Genomic DNA, 24,380 nt, shown 5'->3' on the forward strand with positions numbered 1-24,380 from the left:
TAGAAACCTGATAGACACTACCGGTTTTAAATATGTTATGTTTAGTTATTTATACATAATTATTTTCAATAATTGAGTCGGGACGTTTTTTCAATGGCAAACCCAATGACGCATGAAGCTTATTCGTATATCCCGTTGATTATGCCACATATTTAAACACACAGAAATTACAACTTAGTAATTATGATACTCGTGAAAATCTTAAGCATGCGTGACATTAGACATGTGATTTTCAAAACCTTTAACTTGTAACATTATAATGTTACCAAAGAAGGAAAAGAATTGAAAGAATGCAGTCTTGTTTATAGTGAAGTGAAGTCATGCTTTCCAGTTCATGCTCACAGCTTCACAATTAGTCTATTTTTCAGACTGTGTTTGGACAAAGCTCCCTCTCGCTCTCTCTCTCTCTGTCTCTCTGTCTCTCTCGCTCTCTTTCTCTCTCTCTGTCTCTGTCTCTCTCTGTCTCTGTCTCTCTCCCTCTTTCTTTCTCTCTGTCTCTCTCTCTGTCTCTCTCTCTGTCTCTCTCTCTGTCTCTCTCTCTCCCTCTCTCTCTCTATCTTTATATATCTCTCTCTCTCTCTCTGTCTGGACAGGTTTAAAGAGTCAGACCTCTTGTCAACTAAATGGTATTACATAAACACACAATGGTTACACTCAAATAACTTATAACATGATAAATTACAGATTCAACTCATGATAAATGCATAAAACTAAAAACCATAGGTACTTTTCTGAGGCTACCATCAACAGCAGTATTGCTTTGAATTAGGATAATTATGCAATAGTCTACCACACACAAGTAAATAATTACAAGATCACCATTAAGTAGCTTGTCCTATTAAAGCCCTTTCATGGAGGAAAAACAGATACATAATCTGAAAATACTTGAAGACAAAACAGTAGGTAGCTACTAAAGTACACAGTTTAGGTCTCAAACCGTGAAACAAATAAATCCTGTTCATTCATATACTGTTATTCTAGATTAATATGTTTAAATAATGGTTAGTAGGCTACAGTTCCACACTTTTTAAGAATATTAACTGACCCCGAGTCACAAGTAAATCTAAAGCCCACTGCTCCCGAGTGGCGCAGTGGTCTAAGGCACTGCATCTCAGTGCTAAAGGTGTCACGAGACACCCTGGTTCGATTACAGGCTGTATCCCAACCGGCCATGATTGGGAGTCCCATAGAGTGGCGTACAATTGGCCTGGGTTTGGCCGGGGGTAGGCTGTCATTGTGAATAAGAATTTGTTCTTAACTGACTTGCCTAGTTAAATAAAACATGTTAAAAAATAACTTTTTGGGATATATTCATACAGTGAATAGATTTACAGAAGCTCAGAAATGTGAGCGCCAATAATATTGATGTAGGATTGGCAAACAGAAAGCCTTTTCTTTATTTTGAATAATATAATATTAATGTTATTATTTAGCTTTATATTTTTTTAGGTGCATTGAGCCAGCTGATTAGAAATGTATATGTGTATGCCATGCCACCTAGGTTACAATAACTAAGTAGAAGCTCATTCATCAATGTCTCTCTTCAGCAAGTTTACTTGCTTCACCTGTTTTCTCCTGTGCGACCTAAACCGTATGCTCAGCTCTACACACAGATCTCTCACAAAGTTGAGTATCTGTTTGAGAGGTTATCTTTTTACCCTTATTGACCAGGCTTAGCTGGCTAACGTTAGCTAGGCTTAGAGTTAGAGTTAAGGTTAGGGTTAAGTTTAGGAGGTAGGTTAAAGGGTTAAGGTTAGGGTTAGGGTTAGCTAAAAGTTTTAAGGTAAGGGGAAGGGCTAGCTAGCATGCTAAGTCGTTACAAAGTAGTAAGTAGGTGAAAATTTGCTAATTAGCTAACATGCTAATATTGTCCGTGGTGAGATTTGAACTCGCAACCATTGGGTTGCAAGACGTTTGCGTTATACGTTCGTTTTTGACTTAAGTAACTGTCTGTAACCATACTAAATGTAACGTATCATATTAACTTGAGTGTCCTGGGTTTACTATATTACGTCTAGTCTATGAGATCAGGGTACATTAGGGGGTTCTTCAGGGGTACTCCAGGCAGAGCAAAATTCAGTTAGTGGTACAGTAACCGAAAAAGGTTGGGAATCAAATCGTATTTGTCGCATGCGCCGAATACAACAGGTGTAAACCTTACCGTGACATTCTTACTTACAAGCCATTGGTCTAAATGACATATAGCCTAAATGACATATGCATTGACATACAGCATTGAGACACACGTGCTTTATTTCAATAGAACACAAAGAGATGCACAGCCAAATAAAATGCTGCTCCTCAAAACTTTTTTTTTTAAATGCTGCTATTCCTTTAAACTGCGGCGGACCTGTGACATCATCTGAAAGATAAGAGAGGAGGCGGAGAAAAGAATGTAGTAACTTTGTACCCTAGCTACTGAATTGTGATAACGCATTAGCAGGCAGGAGACTGCAAGCATGTCGCTGAATTAACAAGATCGTTTAGGCTTGCATATGGATACAAGTGGCACAAAATAGGTATATTGTAGACTATCACTGGGCTGTCGCTACTACAAGCCGCGTGACTCATCAATCAAGGTGCCCTGTAGCGCTCTGGGCAACGTCGCGTTTATAGCAGCTTTGTCTATTGAATATAAGTGTTACATAGATAGTTGCAATGGCTGGAATAACATCTATTGAAGCCGTGAAAAGGAAAATTCAGACATTGCAGCAACAAGCTGATGATGCGGAGGACCGTGCCGAAACGCTCCAGAGAGAGGTTGATGCGGAGAGACAGGCCAGAGAGCGGGTAAGAGACGCCTAGAATAAACCGATTAATCCGAGTTGGAGCCTATGATCACCATTTATAGGGGAGCATGGATGTAGTCCACAAAGTAATTGCTTACACACGGAATATAATTACCTAATATCGCAAAGTATATCTTTGCTGGTACAGAGGGAGCTGAAAATGTGGAGTGTTTTACGGTTTGTGCATTTGGCAAGTTTACAGCGGTAGGTGCAGCCCGGTCAGCATACTCTAGTAAATTACTCCATGTTTTAGCTTACTCATGGTCACAGTCCCGGAGAGAGCCACGTAAGGTTAATACCAGTTAAAGCAGACTGGCTCTTGGCAAATTGTTACTTCAAAACGTTTGATATGCCAGAGTAGACTCCCATATGAACTCAATACTTCACTAAAACTGGATTTAAACACATTACATTGAATGTAAAGATGCCCTATAAAGGAGACTGTAACTTGATATATCTGTCCCTGTATACCCTGCTGACTTAAGTTACTACTTATCATACTCTATTATTCATCTTCTATTCAGTTTGGATGTGGACAGTGGAAGTCCCTCAAAATGGAGGGTGGGTGTTGGCCATTATGTATGCATGGAAGTTGCTCTATTGATGGCCTACGAAGCAGTATTATTGATGTGCTGTTTTCCCATAGCAAGCAGGCTTGACCTTGATATGGTCTTTATTCCATCAGATGCTGTACAGAGTTAGTTTCTGGTGAGCCATGATGCTAATGGACATGCGTTGTAATGCCTACACTAGAGCATAAGCTGGCTGTTGAGCTTGCTGCCCTTGCATGAGCGCACCTCAGTAGGCTAATTTGTTTATTGCCCACCTTTCACAAGGGTATTGGGCTGTCAAGGGAATTAAGTTGTGCAGAGCATGCATACATACAGAGAAGTGGCTGCACGTTAGCTGATAATGTTTGGCTGTAATGAGCCTTTAACAAAATAGCATAGTCCTCAATGTATTATTTTCTCTTTCTAGTTTGTACATGAAAGATATCCAGGGTTCATTCAACTGTTTCCACATAATTAGATATAAACATCACTTGAACACTAATTGATGATTGGTTGTTAAATTGTACAAATCAAATGAGCCAGTGTACCGTAGGGAGCAGAAGGGATGAGGGCAGCTTTTATTGAGCAGGTCTCTCTTCCTGACTCCACTCCCTGTCTAGCCAGAGTCGCTGTCTGTATTTCTCGCTGTCTCATCTCTGGCAGTTGAGCAGGTTAATCATTTTCTGACCAGAGTTTTAGCTGAGAGAGAATGGCCTTGGGTCCATTCAGTCAGCCCAAAGTCACACTACCATTAAAGGAGCAGTTCACTATTTTACAATATCTTGTTTGGTGGTGCCTCACCCTGAAAGTAGCTATTGAGTAATCCAAAGTTCGGTTATCTTTAAACAGCCACTACAGTTTTCAGCTAACTTTTATATTAAAAAAATGTATATTAAAAAATATTTTAACAAATATATATATATATATATATATATATATTAATATTAATATTAATAATAATAATAATCCTATATAAATAAGATGGTTCCTTACCTTGAAAGTAGTCATGTTTTAAAATAGTAAACTACTCCTTTAACAGAGCAACTGGACCTCAACCTTTCGGCCTACCATGATGGGAATATGACTATCATTAATGTAAACAGCTTTGAAGTGCAATCATACACACAGGGAATTTAGGAACTATTTCAGTAAGGGGCCAGGTTCATCCAAGGGGAGGAACACTGACTGTCAATCATACTACAATATGGCATTGGGCCCAGGCCAGAAATATAAAAATTTCCCAACAAAAGAGCAAGCTTATTGTTCCTGTTCTGTCCCATTGCCAGGCAATCTACACTGAGAACGTGTTGGTTCTCTCTGAAATGGTAATCTCTTAACACTTTGCCTGGCACGAGTGCCACATATCAATTATTTGACTAAACCGAGCCAAATGAAGTGTGGTATTAACCGGTCTAAGTGAAAGGCTCTGGAATGTTTTCAATGTCACAGATGGCATTCCACAGCTTCCCCGACGAAGGCCCGGCAGAATGGGAACAGATTTCTGGGATTTGGCTGAGGGGGGGTCTAATTAGCTGTCTTCTGCTGGGACGACAGACAATGGCTCTTTTGTTTTGCCGTTAACTCCGCCTGTATCCCCCAGCGGGAACTTTAAGAATGCTGGTATGCGGTGCTCTCTCCATCCAATCATCTGTCATCATCATCTACTCATGGACTCGCTGCTTGATCAGCCCCCCACCTGCTTCATCAAGTCTATGGAGAGTTGCTGCCTTGTGGAAATGGACTGTTCTACTGATATCTATGAGTCTAATGTAGTTCACATGCTGCTGCTTGTTTTCTACATTTACAGCTGCCCTTTGTTAGGCCAACAGTCTTATTAGAAAGCCTACAATTCATTTTTATTTTTTTTCACCTTTATTTAACCAGGTAGGCTAGTTGAGAACAAGTTCTCATTTACAACTGCGACCTGGCCAAGATAAAGCATAGCAGTGTGAACAGACGACAACACAGAGTTACACATGGAGTAAACAATTAACAAGTCAATAACACAGTAGGAAAAAAAGAGTCTATATACATTGTGTGCAAAAGGCATGAGGAGGTAGGCGAATAATTACAATTTTGCAGATTAACACTGGAGTGATAAATGATCAGATGGTCATGTACAGGTAGAGATATTGGTGTGCAAAAGAGCAGAAAAGTTAATAAATATAAACAGTATGGGGATGAGGTAGGTAAAATTGGGTGGGCTATTTACCGATAGACTATGTACAGCTGCAGCGATCGATTAGCTGCTCAGATAGCAGATGTTTTAAGTTGGTGAGGGAGATAAATCTCCAACTTCAGCTATTTTTGCAATTCGTTCCAGTCACAGGCAGCAGAGAATTTTAGTGTTACACATTTTTTACCACAAGACAAAAGGTAGAGCCCAAAAGGACCCACTTGAGGTATCAAAAGGTGCAGAGTTTTTTTTTTTCCCCAGGAAGGCCAATGTGACAGGACCAACAAACGTTGGTTCAGGGGTAAATAGAAGCTCAAAGGCCCCCTAACTGGACAAATAAACCTTTGGCACTGTCATTACTGTCCCTTGTGACATAAGGGAACACATTCCTCCTCCCACTGCCTCACTGCTGGGATTGTTTGCGTTTGTCATTAACTGTGGTATGATGCCACTTCACTTCCCCATAGAGCAATGAGACGGCCTCTGCTAATCCAATGAACCACGGTCATTCTGTGTCAAGAAGGTTCTTTTCTAAATGCTTTCAATGTTTTGAAAAGAAGGTTCTAAAGAAAATAATGTATAGACAGTCAACAAAGGTGTTGATCAGTATCCATGGTATTTCAATGGTGAAAACTAGGGACACCTGAGAAAAATGTATGCTAGATGGATGAACCCAAGGGCATATTGAAGGTGGTTATTCTTTACGATATGGAACTTGGATATGGTTGCTTGCACTGCAATGATTTGATAAATCTGTAAGCCTACCACATGTAACCTAGTAACCATATCCCAGATGAGTTTCCTTCCTCCCTGGCAGCTCAGTTTGGGTGATACACCAACCAGGCTAAGAAAATTCTCCAATGTGGAATAAATGGGGGCAGTTGGCAACCCAGCAGATTATTGTGGCTGACTGAGTGTTTTCTCTCCCCCACCAGGCAGAGGCAGAGGTGGCTTCCCTAAACAGACGTATCCAGCTGGTAGAGGAGGAGTTGGACAGGGCCCAGGAGAGACTGGCCACTGCGCTGCAGAAGCTGGAGGAGGCCGAGAAGGCTGCAGACGAGAGCGAGAGGTGGGACTTCCGTCTCCTGTTTTAGGTTGTGTATCCGATGCATGCCAAATGTTACAACACCTGGATAGGTATTTTACGTGTCCGCTAACCACATATGTTCTAGAAATCTGATACCTGACTGCACAGTTAATGACGTGGCATGCAACCATTGGTTGATGCATGCAACGTCTGCGCAGGGGAGCACCACCATAGTTCAGCCATTCTGCTCTAGAGCAGGGTTCCCCAGTTCTTTCAGAATAGGAATTGTAGAAGGAAGTAGGAAGAAACGCTAGCCAAGACATTCAACAAGCCCCAATAGTTTTTCAGAATTTCCTTCAGCAGTTACTATTAGCATTTAAACATAACAGAGTGGACAGGTCAAAGTATTTTTGATATTAAAGAAAGTACACATCGAAAGTATGTTCCAACCCCCCCCCCATCACCCATGACTTCTCTGTCCTGTTGCCTGTGGTGTCCCCCAGAGGAATGGTGATGGAGAACAGGGTTGGAGATGGAGGTCCATACCGTAGTTAACCCTGTGGTGTTGTTTCTCCAGAGGAATGAAGGTGATAGAGAACAGGGCGTCAAAGGACGAGGAGAAGATGGAGATCCAGGAGATGCAGCTAAAGGAGGCCAAGCACATTGCTGAGGAGGCTGACAGGAAGTACGAGGAGGTGGGTGTCCTTCTGCCCTAAAGTATCGTTGCGTTCCAGGGTGTCTTTTTTTTTTTAAGGTTTCTATATCATGTTTACTATAGTTTCTGAGACGTTACCTTTGACACACAGTGCGACCTGGAACGTGCCCATTGACTAAAGCCAGACTACTGTAGAGCCATGTCATACGCTGGAATCCACCACTTTTCATAATTTTGTAGCCCCTTTAACAAGCATATCAACATTTGATTTGATTTAAGATTGTTTGGAAAATGGAAGCTGTTGTTCCCTTGATGGTAGCGTTAACACCTGTGGTGTTTCTCTATAACAGTACAGACATACACCCACACTGCAAACGCCTTTCTCCTCTGTAGCATCAGTTTAGCCTGCTACATGTCAGATCAAAGGAGGCCTCTCTGTGGAGGCCCCCCATCCGTACCTCTGCCTAGGCTTCATTATCCTAAAATGACAAGATGCATTTCCAAGTATTCTATCAGGTCTTGAACATACCGTTTGGTCTTTTGCTTCCCCCAATATATTTTATTTTCAATGCCTGTATGTGTTCTGTGGAAAACTCATAATTTCTACAGTGAATTTGTAGATTTCAGCATAACCCCACACTCTTTGGCTGTTTCCCAGGCTCTTGGACTAAAAAGCAAGATCGATCTCTGTTGAATGTGATTTTTGTCCAGGATTAGGCTTAATCTGGCTACTGGAATCCGGCCACGTAGTGTAGAGCTAAATTTAGCTTGCTTAGCTAAGGTCATACACAGGTACCATGGTATAGGGTGATGTTGCCCCTAGATGCTGATCCTGGGCCAGTTTAGCATTTTCCCCACTAATGGTTAATGTTAGGATTGGGAAGGGGAATCTGATCCTAGATCTGTACCTAGGGGGAACTGATTAGCAGTTTAGCCTGTAGCATATGTTGATTGCTCATGGCCTGTGGCTTAGACCTGGAGGTCACATGAGCCCACATCCCAGAGGATTACACTGACAGACAAAGTAGCCGTCTAATGGATTTATACAGAATGAGACCTGTCATTAACCGCTCTCCCTCGATCTCTCTCACTAACACTCAGCCAGTCTAGTGCACTTCCCCACTGAGGGCACTAGCTGCACCCTGGGAGCTGGCCACACATTTGATCATGGGGGTTGTAGACCTGCCACTTCTGGTATACAGTATATAGGCCTACGGTATGTTGGTTCATCCTATGGGGGTTATAGGCCTACGGTATGTTGGTTCATCCTATGGGGGTTATAGGCCTACGGTATGTTGGCTCATCCTATGGGGGTTATAGGACTACGGTATGTTGGTTCATCCTATGGGGGTTATAGGCCTACGGTATGTTGGCTCATCCTATGGGGGTTATAGGCCTACTGTATGTTGGTTCATCCTATGGGGGTTTTGGCCTACGGTATGTTGGTCCATCCTATGGGGGTTATAAGGGCTACGGTATGTTGGTTCATCCTATGGGGGTTATAAGGGCTACGGTATGTTGGTTCATCCTATGGGGGTTATAGGGCTACGGTATGTTGGTACATCCTATGGGGGTTTATAAGGGCTACGGTATGTTGGTTCATCCTATGGGGGTTCTAGGACTACGGTATGTTGGTTCATCCTATGGGGGTTTGGCCTACGGTATGTTGGTCCATCCTATGGGGGTTATCAATGGGGGGGCTACGGTATGTTGGTTCATCCTATGGGGGTTATAAGGGCTACGGTATGTTGGTTCATCCTATGGGGGTTATAAGGGCTACGGTATGTTGGTTCATCCTATGGGGGTTATAAGGGCTACGGTATGTTGGTACATCCTATGGGGGTTATAAGGGCTACGGTATGTTGGTTCATCCTATGGGGGTTCTAGGGCTACGGTATGTTGGTTCATCCTATATGGGGGTTATAGGACTACGGTATGTTGGTTCATCCTATGGGGGTTCTAGGACTACGGTATGTTGGTTCATCCTATGGGGGTTCTAGGACTACGGTATGTTGGTTCATCCTATGGGGGTTATAGGACTACGGTATGTTGGTTCATCCTATGGGGGTTATAGGCCTACGGTATGTTGGCTCATCCTATGGGGGTTATAGGCCTACTGTATGTTGGTTCATCCTATGGGGGTTTTGGCCTACGGTATGTTGGTCCATCCTATGGGGGTTATAGGGCTACGGTATGTTGGTTCATCCTATGGGGGTTATAAGGGCTACGGTATGTTGGTTCATCCTATGGGGGTTATAAGGGCTACGGTATGTTGGTTCATCCTATGGGGGTTCTAGGACTACGGTATGTTGGTTCATCCTATGGGGGTTCTAGGACTACGGTATGTTGGTTCATCCTATGGGGGTTCTAGGACTACGGTATGTTGGTTCATCCTATGGGGGTTCTAGGCATTTTATCTCTGATTTTTTTTGCTCTTTTTTTAACCCACCGCTACCGCCCCTCATCGTAAGATCTTTTTATTACATTATTTGATTTCTCTTAAATTCTTAAATGAAATCTCTTGGGTTTTTTCCCTCCCTCTTCATTTTGTTTTTGACTATTGAATGTACTGGTCAATACAGAATTTAGTTTGACGTGTTTTGCCAGCTTGAAGGTCTGTTTCTGCACGTTCTTCGTGCCGCCATCTCTGTTCAGATGTTGCATGGGAATAGTTTTGTGTGTTGGAAGTTATTGGAAGTGTTTGGCCTGTGTACTTTAATGTGTGTTTTGTATGACTACAGGTGGCCCGTAAGCTGGTGATCCTTGAGGGTGACCTTGAGCGCTCTGAGGAGCGTGCTGAGGTGGCTGAGGCGTAAGTTTACCCTCCTTCATTGCTGACACACAAATGGCACCGTATTCCCTTTTTATAGGGCACTACTTTTGACCCGGTCCCATAGGGCTCTGGTCAAAAGTAGTGCACTATATAGGGAATAGGGTGCCAATATCCATGTCTTAGTCCCTATTCTCCACCCTTTTCTAGAAATGTGAACTTGCACACTTCCCGTCAGGGATTTAACAGCAAATGATTGATGTAAGCATTGGCTGGAGTGAGTTTTCACCTTTTTAAAGTTCATCCAATCAAGTGTACGCTTTGGGAGAAGGGTGGCGAATCAAAACGCAGTGCTGGACATCGGACTTAAAAACTTCCTCGTATTTCAGTTCCATTGAAATGTGGTTGTTTAGGCAAATGTGGTGTTTTAATGTGAATGCCATGTTGATGGTTCATCAGTAGACTTTACTAGCCCCATCACTTATTTACTTGAGCACATTTGGGAATGAATGCATATATTTTTATCAAGGCGTTTCGCACCTAACCATCTAATGCATTTTGAAATATACATTGATGATGAGGCCTCTCCTGAAAAATGGTTAATATTAATTTGACTTGTTGCATGGACCCACCTTCCTGTTCATAAAATTACCCATGATTGGATGGCAACTGAAACAAGCTAATGACCTCCGTGGGTGTATTGATTTCAATTGGCTTAACAACGGAGAGTCCAGTGGCCGTCCCTTTAACCAGTGGCCGTCCCTTTAACCAGTGGCCGTCCCTTTAACCAGTGGCCGTCCCTTTAACCAGTGGCCGTCCCTTTAACCAGTGGCCGTCCCTTTAACCAGTGGCCGTCCCTTTAACCAGTGGCCGTCCCTTTAACCAGTGGCCGTCCCTTTAACCAGTGGCCGTCCCTTTAACCAGTGGCCGTCCCTTTAACCAGTGGCCGTCCCTTTTAACTGACAACAAAACATATATTTATTCCCAAGTAGTCCCATGATACACTATGACACTAATGTCCTAACCTCGTCCACCAGCAGTCTCTCTTTCTGTCGAACAGTCTGTTCTCACAGCGCCTCAGAACGGGACTTGACTGGATGTCTATGGCAGAAGTGGATTCTTTGTTGTTTTTTTACGCTGGTTTTAGTTGGCTGATCTATGTCCATCGCCACCTAGCACAGGGATGGGCAACTCTGATGTGGGTGGGGGCCATATTAATCTGGACTCCGTCATGAGGGGCTGCAGTGGCTCGTGGGTCTGTGACCATGCTTCCTACAAGTTTAGTTAGCTGGCCTCTAGACTAATTACATTTTTTAGCTGACATGGGCTAATTGAGTGACTGCTGATGCACAACCAAATTTCGAAATTCCACCTTGTATATTCTATTATTCTAACTCTCAACTTTAAGTTGATACCCCAACTGAATTCCCAATTATTATTTTTCTTCTAATTTTGTTTGGTCCGCGGGACTACATTGGTCCATAACCATTACATTGTGGACTTAAAACACGAGCAAGGCAAGTGATTTTAAACAAGGAAAAGTTTGGAGTTTTGAGTTTGGAAAATCTTAAAGTACTCATCTTAGAAGTAGTTTTCACATATAAATGTTATATGCCCTAACTCAGAATAAATTGGGCTTCCAATTTGGTCAATAATATGGTCAATGTAGCCTCCCGGGTGGCGCAGTGGTTAAGGGTGCTGTACTGCAGCGCCAGCTGTGCCACCAGAGACTCTGGGTTCGCGCCCAGGCTCTGCGGTAACCGGCCGCGACCGGGAGGTCCGTGGGGCGACGCACAATTGGCATAGCGTCGTCCGGGTTAGGGAGGGTTTGGCCGGTAGGGAAATCCTTGTCTCATCGTGCACCAGCAACTCCTGTTGCGGGCCGGGCGCAGTGCACGCTAACCAAGGTTGCCAGGTGCACGGTGTTTCCTCCGACACATTGGTGCGGCTGGCTTCCGGGTTGGATGCGCGCTGGATGCGCGCTGTGTTAAGAAGCAGTGCGGCTTGGTTGGGTTGTGTATCGGAGGACGCATGACTTTCAACCTTCGTCTCTCCCGAGCCCGTACGGGAGTTGTAGCGATGAGACAAGATAGTAGCTACTAACAATTGGGGAGAAAAAAGGGGTAAAAGAATATGTGGGAAACTAACCCATGTGGGAAACTAACCCATGTGGGAGATGAGACAATGGGATACACTAACCACAACAGGCACCTGGATGTGTGTGTTCTCTCCCCTGTGTTTTATGTAATGCATGCCTGAATCCAACACCACCAACACCCCTCCACCTCCACCTGGGATCACCTTGTGTGTGGGTTCCCTGACCCCTCCTGCCCCCACTTCCTACACCCCTACCTACCTGACTGTGGACTAACCCAGTCGAGTCAGGGAGCTGGAGGAAGAGCTTAGACTCATGGACCAGAATTTGAAGTCCATGATGTGCGGAGAGGATGAGGTACTGTCTGCCCCCCCATACCAGGACAAACGTCCCGGTTCCAAACTGCTTTACTACCTGCTTCCTTTCTCCTCTCCTCCGCTCCTCTGGCTTATGCCCTTGACGCGTCCCTCCAAGCCTCTCTGCCTCGCAGCTGTGCTCCATGGAGGCCTCCCCTGGTGGTTGACGTGACAGTATTGCTGTGGCACAAAAGGACCAATGTCCTACAAGCCATACTGTCCCTCACCATATCTTCAACCTGAAGCCAATGGGATCCTTGATGTGATACTTGAGATTGAGGCATACAGATTATACAAGTATGGATTTTATACATGGGTTTGTATATTTCCTATACTTAGAGTATATGATTTTATCTGTCAGATATTATCCATCAAGGATCCTGATTTAACCCTTCCATCTGATGGGTAGGTGACATTAACCCCTTCAGGTAAGTGTGTCATTAACCCCTTCAGGTAGGTTTTATTCTCCAGCCAACGCACTCTCCCTAATAGGCACTGGGTTGGAGTATCCAGACCAGGGTCTCCTTGGTCATGTCCTCTCCTCCCTCTCAACGCTCTCTCTCTCTCCTTTCTTTTCCCTCATTTTCCTCCCTCCCTCCTGCTGTTGCACAGTAAATCTGGTGATCTTGAGGAAGAGTTGAAAAATGTCACCAACAACTTGAAGTCTCTGGAGGCCCAGGCTGAGAAGGTACTGTAGGAGAGGGGAAGTAAGCTGGGCCCGAAGGTCAGATACGATGCAGGATAGTCCAGCTGGATAAAACACACACACAGATGCCCCTTAACACACTGTCTTAGTGTAGGATATGTAGCTATAATCCATGTTTATTTGTCATATGCACAGAATACAGCATAGTGTCAAATTAAATAGTTACACACAAGCCATACTCTCAAGCAGTGCAGCATCTATAAAGTTATCATAACATTGATTTTAAAAAGTGTAGGAATTGAACTGTAGTCCAGGCATTACGTTAGATGGGTGTAAAATACATTTGAAAGCAGAAGATTATGATTGAGGAGAGTTTGATGGTTTGTTCTTAGGACCCGCTTGCATTATGACAAGCCTACGCTGAGACTTTAGCTAGCCCTCTTAGCTTTGTTTTCCTAGCCAACCTTTCAGCTCTTGCGTTTTAGCCCTCCTCTCCCTAGCCAACCTTTCAGCTCTTGTGTCGTTAGTCTTCTCTCCCTAGCCAACCTTTCAGCTCTCGTGTTGCAGTCTCCTCTCCTCCCTAGCCAACCTTTCAGCTCATGTGTCGTTAGTCTTCTCTCCCTAGCCAACCTTTCAGCTCTTGTGTCGTTAGTCTTCTCTCCCTAGCCAACCTTTCAGCTCTTGTGTCGTTAGTCTTCTCTCCCTAGCCAACCTTTCAGATCTTGTGTCGTTAGTCTTCTCTCCCTAGCCAACCTTTCAGCTCTTGTTGTAGCCCTCCTCATTTTCATTAATGGAATCTTTATCCAATAGTGTTTACTTTAGTGGATGTGAACAGTAGGCTATTAATTGAATGCTACACTGTAGACGTTGTCATAGAATATATACATAAATGTATATTGACTGTCTATATTTCAACTAGAATACTGCCACATGTTTTAAGTTGTGAATGTTTAAGGAGAAGCTCTCGTCATAGCTCTTGTGCTAATGTGAATCTCCATTATTTCACTTCTAGTACTCACAAAAGGAGGACAAATATGAAGAGGAAATCAAAGTTCTTACCGACAAACTTAAAGAGGTAGGGTCACCATATCTAATATTTAAGTATGAATGGTTGTTCAAATGGTATCTTAAAGCCTCTTATCTTCCTCCCACTCTTATGCAACCTAATGTTAACCAAGATATTACGTATGTAATTTGGTGCTTGGAAAAAAATGTATTTGAAAAGCATTGTGCTCAGATGCTCCCCCCCCCCACCACCCCCAGGCTGAGACCCGTGCTGAGTTTGCAGAGAGGTCTGTGGCTAAGCTGGAGAAAACCATTGATGATTTGGAAGGTATGTTTTCAACGCGCCTTTCATTCACATCCATTAACACCTCTTGGAGTTCCCAGGAGCTGATGTCACTAACTGCATTTTCAGTGACCCATTCACTTTAACTGAATCCCAAATGGCACCCTAATTTGGCACCCTAATCCCTGTATAGTGCACTTCGTTTGACCAGCGCCCCATGGGGGGGGTGCCGCCATTTGGACTCACTCTTATGTTTCCTTTGTGATAGCGTCACAGACGTTTCACTAACAGAAAGGTTTGCCCCTATAACCATGAGTTGTAACACTGAAGCCTGTTGGGTACCCTCGCATGACTTGTTAGTAGTGTATTATAGCATTAGGTAACATACATGTATGTTTCAATCATTAATAAAGACTCTTAATAGTCGAGCAGCATTGTAGATAGTTATTTACAATTTACCTTCCAACTTTGAGTACCGTTAGAAACAGAGGAGCGCCGATGTGAATGGATTTTTTAATATGGGTTTAATAGATTAACCAATGAATTGGTATATTAACCCCCATTAACCTGGCTCTGTTGTCCAGGGATCTAATTAGAACAGATTGCAGTTGAAATCAACGATGGGCATTCCATATGATTGTGCCAGATAGACAAATGTGTAGATTCTGAGCCTTTAGCTCTGAAGAATAATAGTCTGCCTGTAGTAAGGCTGCGTTTACACAGGCAGCCTATAATTTGGAACTTTTTCCAGTAGCCGGTCTTTTGACCAATCAGATCAGCTCCTTTGCCAATAATTGGGCAAAAGATCAGAGTTTGGCCTGTTTGATTGCAGCCTAACTGTGGAGCCACAGCTTCACTTTCGATTGCTTTTCCTGTCTGGTTATTATTATAATTATTTAACCTTTATTTAACTAGACAAGTCAGTTAAGAACAAATTCTTATTTACAATGACTGCCTCATAACCCGGACGACGCTGGGCCAATTGTGCGCCGCCCTATGGGACTCCCAATCACGGCCGGTTGTGATACAGCCTGCAATTGAACCAGGGTCTGTAGTGACGCCTCTAGCACTGAGATGTAATGCCTTAGACCGCTGCGCCACTCGGGAGCCCTTGGTGTTGCCTTCTCATATTGATCAGTTTGAGTGATCGATTAGATCCTATAAGAAAGGTTAGATTTGAGTTGTAGTACTTGGACTACAAGCAAGTTGGATTCTTCCAAGGTTTTGCCTTATTTCTTATTTACGTAAGGGTTTTGTCGATTCATCCACAGTTACTCAATCAAATTGGTGGTTATTTAGCAATGAGAATGTGCTTGTTGCGGAGAGCTTGATGTCTTGTTGCGTTTTGGCAGACTTTGGAAATGTCATGTGTGAATAGGTGTAATCTGGTGTGGTGTTCAAGGAGTTTGAAGTGGAACAAGGCTGTTCAGTAGGTGTTATCTGGTGTGTTATTCAAGGAGTTTGAATTATTGATGTGACTTAACTTTTAAACAAAATTGGGATTTCCCCCCTCCCAAAGTTAGAATCTCAGCTTGGGGGAAGTTGTGGAATTTAAAGAGAACCAGAGGAAGAAGTGAACTTTAGGCTACTTTGGTGAATTTTGTTTTGTTTTCTTCTGCCTTCCCCCTCAGCTCTCTCTCCCTCGAGCTGGCCTGTCTGGGGTGTATTCATTACACCCATTTATGTTGCAAAATGTTTCTTAAAGGGAAGCAAACAAAATTGTGATGGACCTACTTGTCCAGTAGAAACTCTGGTTTTAGTTACTGTTTGGACTAGTGATTACACCCCTGCTCTATCTCGTCGCTAATGATGCCAGTGTGTGTTCAGTCTTCGGTCTGTTGCGTGTAGCATATCCTAGCCTATTCATTGATGATAGGCCCTGCTTGGAAGTTGCGAGACATTGCAAGCCAAGAAATTACGATTTACAGTATTCCATTGCGAGACATCTTTTGATTGCCGATAGATAAGCCTAGTGCATGGTTTCCCCAACTTGGTCCTGGGGCCCCCCTGAGTGCACGTTTTTTTTCCTAGCACTACACAGCTGATTCAAATAATCAAGTCTTGATGATGATGATGGTGGTTATTTGAATTTGCTGTGTAGTGCTAGGGCAAAAAACAAAATGTGCACCCAGGGGGGTGTGGCCCCAGAACACAGTGCGGGAAACCTTGGCCTAGTGCACGGTTCTGACTGCCTGGTGGCCGACCTGCCTGCCTGGTTTTTGTGTTATCAGAAGTACGGCAACTAAGCAATCTCGTCCGTTCCAAGAATACTGAATCTTAGGAGTTGATTCCTATTGAAATCTAATCTTGACACTCGACTTGCAAGGAGTCGAGGAATCAATTATTTTGGAGCAATAATTTTAGAAGTTAAATGAGAAGGAAATGCAAACTTTGCCAGATGGAACTGAGGCTCAGTAATGGTGGTACAGGTGCTTAACCATCGGAAAGAGACACACCACCGTGAGACCCGTTGCTGCATTGTAAACTCACCTGGAATTTTATGCAGTGTTTCATATCGTTTTAACGTAAAACTTATTTTAAATGTTAAGATTTTAAAAATTTGAAAATTAAATCCATTTGTCACATCCCTAGTTTGAAGTGGAGCATGGCTGTTCAGTTGGTGTTATCTGGTGTTTTGTTTGAGGAATTTGAATTGGAACATGGCTTTTGATGCTGCATGACCCTGATAACCTTGAGTGGATTTGTCTTTTCCTGAAGGATGAGTTTTAGTTGATTTTTTAAACTAGAGTGCGTTGTGTTAACTTTGATTCTGTGTTAAAGATACACAACTTTATTAATATTCTAACATTTTTGGAATTTGGTTAATTTTTTACAAATCTAGAATTTTTGTAAAGTATTTGATTGTCAGATTGCTACTGCTGAAGGAATTTGGTGGAGATGTTATTTTGGATTTTGCATTTTATTATAATTTCTTTAGATGTACATAATCCTTTTTGAAGTTAAGATTTCAGTTATCTGACTTTTCTTTTCTTCAACTTTTTCTTGTTCTGTTTCCATCTTGTGTGTCTGTCCATCTTTCTGTCCTCTGTGTCCATCCCTCCCTCCAGACGAGGTGTACGCTCAGAAGCTGAAGGGTAAAGCCCTCAGTGAGGAGCTTGACCTGGCTCTCAACGACATGACTACTCTCTAGACACTCCCTCATCACTCTTCCTCCTCCTCCTCCTCTGACACTCCACCTTCATTCATCTGGCACCCCTGGGGTTCAGACATCCCCCTCCTCCTCTGACACTCTCCACCTTCATCTGGCACCCCTGGGGTTCAGACTTCCTCCACTTCCTTTCTGTCCTTTTTTTCATTCCACAACTTTTCAGACAGAACTGTGATCTCTCGCAATACCCTTGGTTACGAAATTTGTATGGCGAATTTGAAAAAAATGTGGTCGTATCTAAGTTTACAAGACTTGCCGATTCAAAATACCAAGGGATATAAATTTGGCCCCAGGCAGATTGCCCCCCCCCCTATCCCCGTCAAACCCATTCCCCCTTTTAGTTCCGCTCCCTACTGTTGTCAGGTGTCAGCATTGTTCAGTGATCCTCTTACATTTCTATAGATGTATATAGGAAAACCCACACCCAGTCGTGTTGTCTGGCACGGTGTCCATACCTCTCCAAAGATCTGGGTTAGGTTTGGTCTTCTGTATTGAGATATATACTTGTCCCCTGTTTTCCCTTTCTCTGTAATAAATGTCCTGAAACCGCTCCTGCTTTCTACTGTCATTATCAGCCTTTTGGTTTCTCATCATAATCACCTAATAAAGTTTAGGAGGTTTTGTCCCGACGATTAGAATCCACAATTTGCCATACCAGACTATACTCGGGGTACATAGTGTTTATTAACTACATTTAATATAGCCTACATTTTCTGACTACCTTTACCGTTTTTATTGAGAATTTTAAATATTCAGGATTCATATTCAATTGAATCATAAAATATTATGATGGAGATACACAAGTCATTCGGTGAATTACTTATTTTACGATACAAGGGAATCGGTGTGAGTGAATCTCAATTCAGTACTGTTCCCACCACACTGTATTATCCATGTTAACATTTCTGTAATTTTCTGACCAAGCCTGACACAAGGCATCAAACTAAATCTGACCAAGCCTGACACAAGGCATCAAACTAAATCTGACCAAGCCTGACACAAGGCATCAAACTAAATCTGACCAAGCCTGCATCAAACTAAATCTGACCAAGGCATCAAACTAAATCTGACCAAGCCTGACACAAGGCATCAAACTAAATCTGACCAAGCCTGACACAAGGCATCAAACTAAATCTGACCAAGCCTGACACAAAGCATCAAACTAAATCTGACCAAGCCTGACACAAGGCATCAAACTAAATCTGACCAAGCCTGACCAAGCCACAAGGCATCAAACTAAATCTGACCAAGCCTGACACAAGGCATCAAACTAAATCTGACCAAGCCTGACACAAGGCATCAAACTAAATCTGACCAAGCCTGACACAAGGCATCAAACTAAATCTGACCAAGCCTGACACAAGGCATCAAACTAAATCTGACCAAGCCTGACACAAGGCATCAAACTAAATCTGACCAAGCATGACACAAGGCATCAAACTAAATCTGACCAAGCATGACACAAGGCATCAAACTAAAATCTGACCAAGCATCAAACTAAATCTGACACAAGGCATCAAACTAAATCTGACCAAGCCTGACACAAGGCATCAAACTAAATCTGACCAAGCCTGACACAAGGCATCAAACTAAATCTGACCAAGCCTGACACAAGGCATCAAACTAAATCTGACCAAGCCTGACACAAGGCATCAAACTAAATCTGACCAAGCCTGACACAAGGCATCAAACTAAATCTGACCAAGCCTGACACAAGGCATCAAACTAAATCTGACCAAGCCTGACACAAGGCATCAAACTAAATCTGACCAAGCCTGACACAAGGCATCAAACTAAATCTGACCAAAAGAGGTGCAGTTCTGAACAATCCCTCTGATTTCCAACCACTCCCAGTTGAACCAATCTCTTTAATGATTAAGGGAACAGGATATTTAGTTTTAAAGTGAGAATTATCCTGTCTAAAGAAACCTGCGGCTCAGTACTTTGGAGAATCTTAAAGGGATTTGCTGTGTCTCTTTTACCTCCCTTTCTTATCCCCTGACCCCAGCAATATGAATATGTATTGCTTCCTGCTATAGTTGCTTAAAGGAAAATTACACCCAAACATTTTGGTATTTGTTTCATTAGTCCATTATTGAGTCCCAACATGTTTTGCTTGTCAGCAATCAAGTTAAGATTTATATAACTTTCATCATCAATTCATATAATTTTTTTCTAAGTACAGAAGTCATCGCTGGGTTTTGCATTGTATTTTGATAATTACATAACTTGATTGCTGACAAGCGAAACATTTTGGGACTATGTCAACAATGGACTAATGAAACAAACTTTCCTTTTAATGTCTTGCAATGATTGTGTTCAATTCAAGACATTTCAAGCATTGTCAAGTGAGCTGTAATTGCTATAGGTGCTGATTCTACCTCTGTCAGATGAAAAAAGCAACTTTCGGCAGTTATTTTTTCTTGTCTTTCATTGCCCTGTGACCTTTATTGCACTAACCTGTGACCTTTTAACCCTTCCCTCTTTCTCTCCCTCTTTCTCTCTCTGTATCTTCACACTGGCTTTCATTGACTCTTCTGGCACCACAGAACGTTATCACAAGGAGGTGGAGAACAACCGTATCCTCAGTAACGAACTGAGGGTTGTTCTGAACCAATTTAACAGCTGAGTCTGAGACGGAAGCTTCGGCAAACTTCCTTCCACTATCCCACTCTTCCAATATGCACTTGTCTCTGAGTAAACTTGGACCCGATTTCTCATACCCCCTTTTAGAAGGCACTGGTTGTACATTGTTCAGTATGCCGTCATTAAGGGTAGAGTCAATTCATGAAAATTCAAGTCATAACATTGAAGTAATTTGCAAACATGACATTCAGGTAATTGACCGATCATATGAAACATTTAATACATCGAAAATCTGTTAAAATTCATCAAGGGAATTGAGTGTTCCCCAAACTTGGAATGTTGTGTGTGTAATTTGGGTACTGGTAGGGTACAGGTACAGTAATCCCCCCCCCCCCCCCACACACACACACACACACACACACACACAAACACAAACAAACAAACAAACTGTAACCTTTTTTGTATGAAATTTGGTTCCAAGTTTTTCAGAATTAGGAAAGTTAGTTTTCCACAAACTTGAGGATACTCACTGGCTGCACATTGAGAGTTCCACTGCTAAGACACGGGGGAGTATAATGGAGCGCTTTAGACTGGACACCATCCCACACCTGAAGTTTTCAAAGCTTAATTAGCATTTATCTGGAATAATGGTTTACAGGATTATTTATTCAAAAGAAATACCCAAGTTTGCATAGGACAGTTTCTGCAAAACTTCAGATTGTTTGTATGCCGTCCTGCCTATATACTCTAAAGCCTGTAGACTGACATCTATAGATAATGGTATAGCCAACAACAACAAAAAGTGTGTATATATGAAATCTGCCTCGTATCTGGTGAATGCTATACATTTTTTGATTTCACAAATGTTTTGCTATTGCTCAGACTCTCTTACATGTATCTATCCAAAGTCAACGATATGTAAACTTTGTTAAGCATCACACACGGGCTTGAAACTACACAGGCTCGTGTATTTCTTTGAATGTAGAGTTTGTAGTTTACTGTGATGAAACATTTTGTTTTATCATTAAGTATTATAGTACTTATACACACTAAGTATACACTCTGGGTGCAGTATTACATTTCTGGGTTTAAAGTCTCTCTACACTTGGCTTCGCTAAAAGTTACCCCATATTATATCCACACCCATTCGTTTACATGGATTTCTTTGGGTGTTTCCCCTGTTAAGATTCCCTAAGTAACTTCACTATTTTGCATGGTGTGCTATAGTGATCTTGGCTAATTCCAAGTTGTGCTACATTTACCTCATGACTTTCCACAAGTTAGCTGGGCTAAATATAAATCTTTAGCCTCCTTGTATTGGCTAGCATTACTTTCATTGCGCCAAGTATCTTCACATTGCACCAAGTATCTTCACGTTTTAGCTTCCCTCACCACCTGGCCCATTGAGTGGTGTGACAAGCAGAAAGCATCTGCTGTCCTCTGGAAACGCTCCTTTGTACACACTGAAATTGAAACCTCACCTGACATTCTGTGCACACAAGGAGCACTGTCCTCTCCTTGGGTCTGGGAAGGCACTTGCTATGGTAGCTCACCAACATGTAGAAGACGTCTGAACGAAGAATTAAAAACAAAAGTTCATGTTCGTTTTTTTTGTTTTCATCTAGATTGGCTGACCAGGAAAGTTTTTAATTCTTGCTTCAATTATATATAACATGGATCTTTTCAACAGCCTTACTCTGTTTGTATTGTCCACCTGTGCTTCTTAGTGACCACTTTCGATGTTTTAACTGGCACAAACATATTACTGCAATTTTACGCGAACACACTTGGTATATAAATGTGTAAAATACAGTATGCTTTTGAATCACGTTGTTAGATAGTACTGTTCACTTTTTTTTATGTCATTGTCCTATTCCTGAGCCAACAGAGATTGCTTGTTGGGGTGCTCACCTGTTCTTTTGTTTTCCTGTCATCAGAGAAACTGGCTACGGCTAAAGAAGAGAACCTAGACATGCACCAAACGCTGGACCAAACCCTCCTGGAGCTCAACAATCTATAAAGAGAGCTCTGTCTGTCTGGGCCCATGAACAAGAGGCCTAAAACACAGGCGAAAATTTAAAAAACACAAAGCTTTCATAATGCTCATTGATACACACTTGACCAAATCCTTTAGTTGACTTGCCCCTTTGGGAACAGGACAGTCTTCACTTGGCTTTAATAGTAGTAAAGGCTTACGAACAAGGCATTCCGTTTAGTTAATGAGGGTCTCTTGCACACATGCTAGTTAATGGCAAACGCATGCTGGCTACAGAAGTTAACATGGTTCAGTATAACAGCAGAACAGCATAGAGTTGAATGCTATCGAGGTTGCTGTTTGTATTTAGCATGCGATTCAAGTCTTAAAGTTGACATCTCTTTTCTAATCTGACCTCTGAGGCCTCCTTGAAGTGAAATTGCATTTGCTTTACTCTTTAAACTCTGTTACCTCAAACTCTTTTTTTTTTAAATCCAAAATATAAAGTTTTTGTAAACCTTCAAAACAAATAAATGGTAAACATATTCTTGACTTACTGATGGGTAAGATGTGCCACTCATTGTTTTAATTAATAGAGTATAGTATTGGAGTAGAACTGACCCAAACAGGGAAAAATACTAGCGTTCACATTTTAATATTTGGACTATTTAGGATAGCAGTTTGTTAAATGTACATCTAGGTTAGTTTATATGGTTCAAAATGACTAGCAAAGGTATCAAATAATGTAATACAAACTAAATACAATGGGGGACATTTAATTTTGACACAGGATTCTTTTGACAAAGTTTTTGAATTTTCAAAATGATTGTAGTGACCTTTTTGGGGGGGTTGGAAAGTAGTCTTAATATTAGAGATGATTTTGGTATTCTAATCATGATGATGTGGTACCTCTTGTATTCTAATCATGATGATGTGGTACCTCATGTATTCTAATCATGATGATGTGGTACCTCTTGTATTCTAATCATGATGATGTGGTACCTCTTGTATTCTAATCACTTGCCTTTTTTTTTTTCCCTTGACAAAGATTTTTGAGAATGCCCATAGTTGTTAGAATCTGAAACGTCTCTTAATTTTTTAAACACCCTCTCAATAATTGGCCAGGTTTAACTGTTACATGGTGGTTCCACGAAACCAGTCTCTTTTTGAGTAGTGTAACTAACTACTTGCTCAACCAGGGCTGGCCCTGTGCTCAACCCAATGTTTTCCCCCCACAAAACACCACAAAATGGCCAGAAAGAGTAGAACCAGCTCACCTGCTTTTACACTGATTTGATTATTAGATGTTAAATGTTTCTTTTTGGGGGGGGGGATATTAAATATTTGCCATAATAAAACAAAAGTTCGGTTCAGGTTACAGGATTGACCTTAAAATGAGGGACATGTTTAAGTGTTTTACCTTGCAATGACTCACAAATCACATGAAATAGATAATCTTCCAAATTGACATTGTCAAAACAGCCAAATTTACTTTTGAGGTTAAGTGAGTTAAAATCTGAGAAGTCTCGATTGCAGAGGGACATGTCAAAATGCTGAATGTTGGCACTAACTCTTTTATTGATATATAAAAATCTAATGAATTGTCCATGTCTATAATCCATCCACCATGTTGTATTAATATGGCAGGCTTTTAAAAATCCAATATTGGTGTAACATTTCTACTTCAAATATGAAAGGGATGCAAAAGGGACTCATTTTGTGGAACTACCCTACAGCTGTAAACTTGTTTGGTTGATTTCAAGCTCATGTAATATCTTAATGCACCTGTGTCAATACTTCAGACTAGTCAGAATGCTTATCGGTCTGAAGGTTTTAATTGGGGGGAATTATTCAATATTCTGGAGGTATTAAAATAATTGTATTAAGGTTTATTACTCATGTATGTATCCTATGCAATGAATCAACTGTATAAGCTCTTAAGATGATTAAAAAATGGCCAGCAAAATAAATGGTTGTTTTGTACATTTCTTCTAGTATTTCCTTAAACCAGATTTTACAGTGCAACAGTCTCAATGCTTATACTTTAGTTTGTTTACAATGGTATGGTGAACTGATCAAGACAACTTTTTTTGGTTTCTTTGAATGATGCTGGCTACCACTTTACCATTTAGTAGAAGTGACCCATTGACGTTTTGTTGTAACTGCTTTTGTCATGTTTCTGCAGCAACAGGATGGCAGCTTCAGATCAAGTTTGACCCATGATATTGCCAAAGCATGATGTGCAAACAATCATGGCAGAAATGTCTAACAAGGTTGTACATTTAACCTTTGTCACA

At 41.8% G+C, this 24,380-nt stretch overlaps 1 protein-coding gene across 8 annotated transcripts in view; it reads left to right on the forward strand.

The window, feature by feature from the left end:
• The window catches only part of tpm2 (tropomyosin 2 (beta)), a 33,520-nt gene extending 9,467 nt beyond the window's left edge, over positions 1-24,053 (forward strand). The window contains exons 1-8 of one of the 8 annotated variants that reach the window (XM_024381520.2): positions 2,444-2,790; positions 6,452-6,585; positions 7,121-7,238; positions 9,940-10,010; positions 12,345-12,420; positions 14,078-14,140; positions 14,329-14,398; positions 22,046-24,053. In XM_024381520.2, the coding sequence (XP_024237288.1) occupies positions 2,659-2,790; positions 6,452-6,585; positions 7,121-7,238; positions 9,940-10,010; positions 12,345-12,420; positions 14,078-14,140; positions 14,329-14,398; positions 22,046-22,128 (747 nt within the window). In that variant the 5' untranslated portion in view covers positions 2,444-2,658 and the 3' untranslated portion in view covers positions 22,129-24,053. Of the gene's footprint in view, positions 1-2,443; positions 2,791-6,451; positions 6,586-7,120; positions 7,239-9,939; positions 10,011-12,344; positions 12,421-13,031; positions 13,108-14,077; positions 14,141-14,328; positions 14,399-17,421; positions 18,073-22,045 lie in introns of those variants that run through there. The other 7 variants (XM_024381519.2, XM_024381518.2, XM_024381517.2 and 4 more) reach the window with 7 other exon arrangements.
• The last annotated feature ends 327 nt before the right edge of the window (positions 24,054-24,380 follow it).

The sequence above is a fragment of the Oncorhynchus tshawytscha genome, linkage group LG20, assembly GCF_018296145.1.
Source record: "Oncorhynchus tshawytscha isolate Ot180627B linkage group LG20, Otsh_v2.0, whole genome shotgun sequence".
NCBI classification, from domain to species: Eukaryota; Metazoa; Chordata; class Actinopteri; order Salmoniformes; family Salmonidae; genus Oncorhynchus; species Oncorhynchus tshawytscha.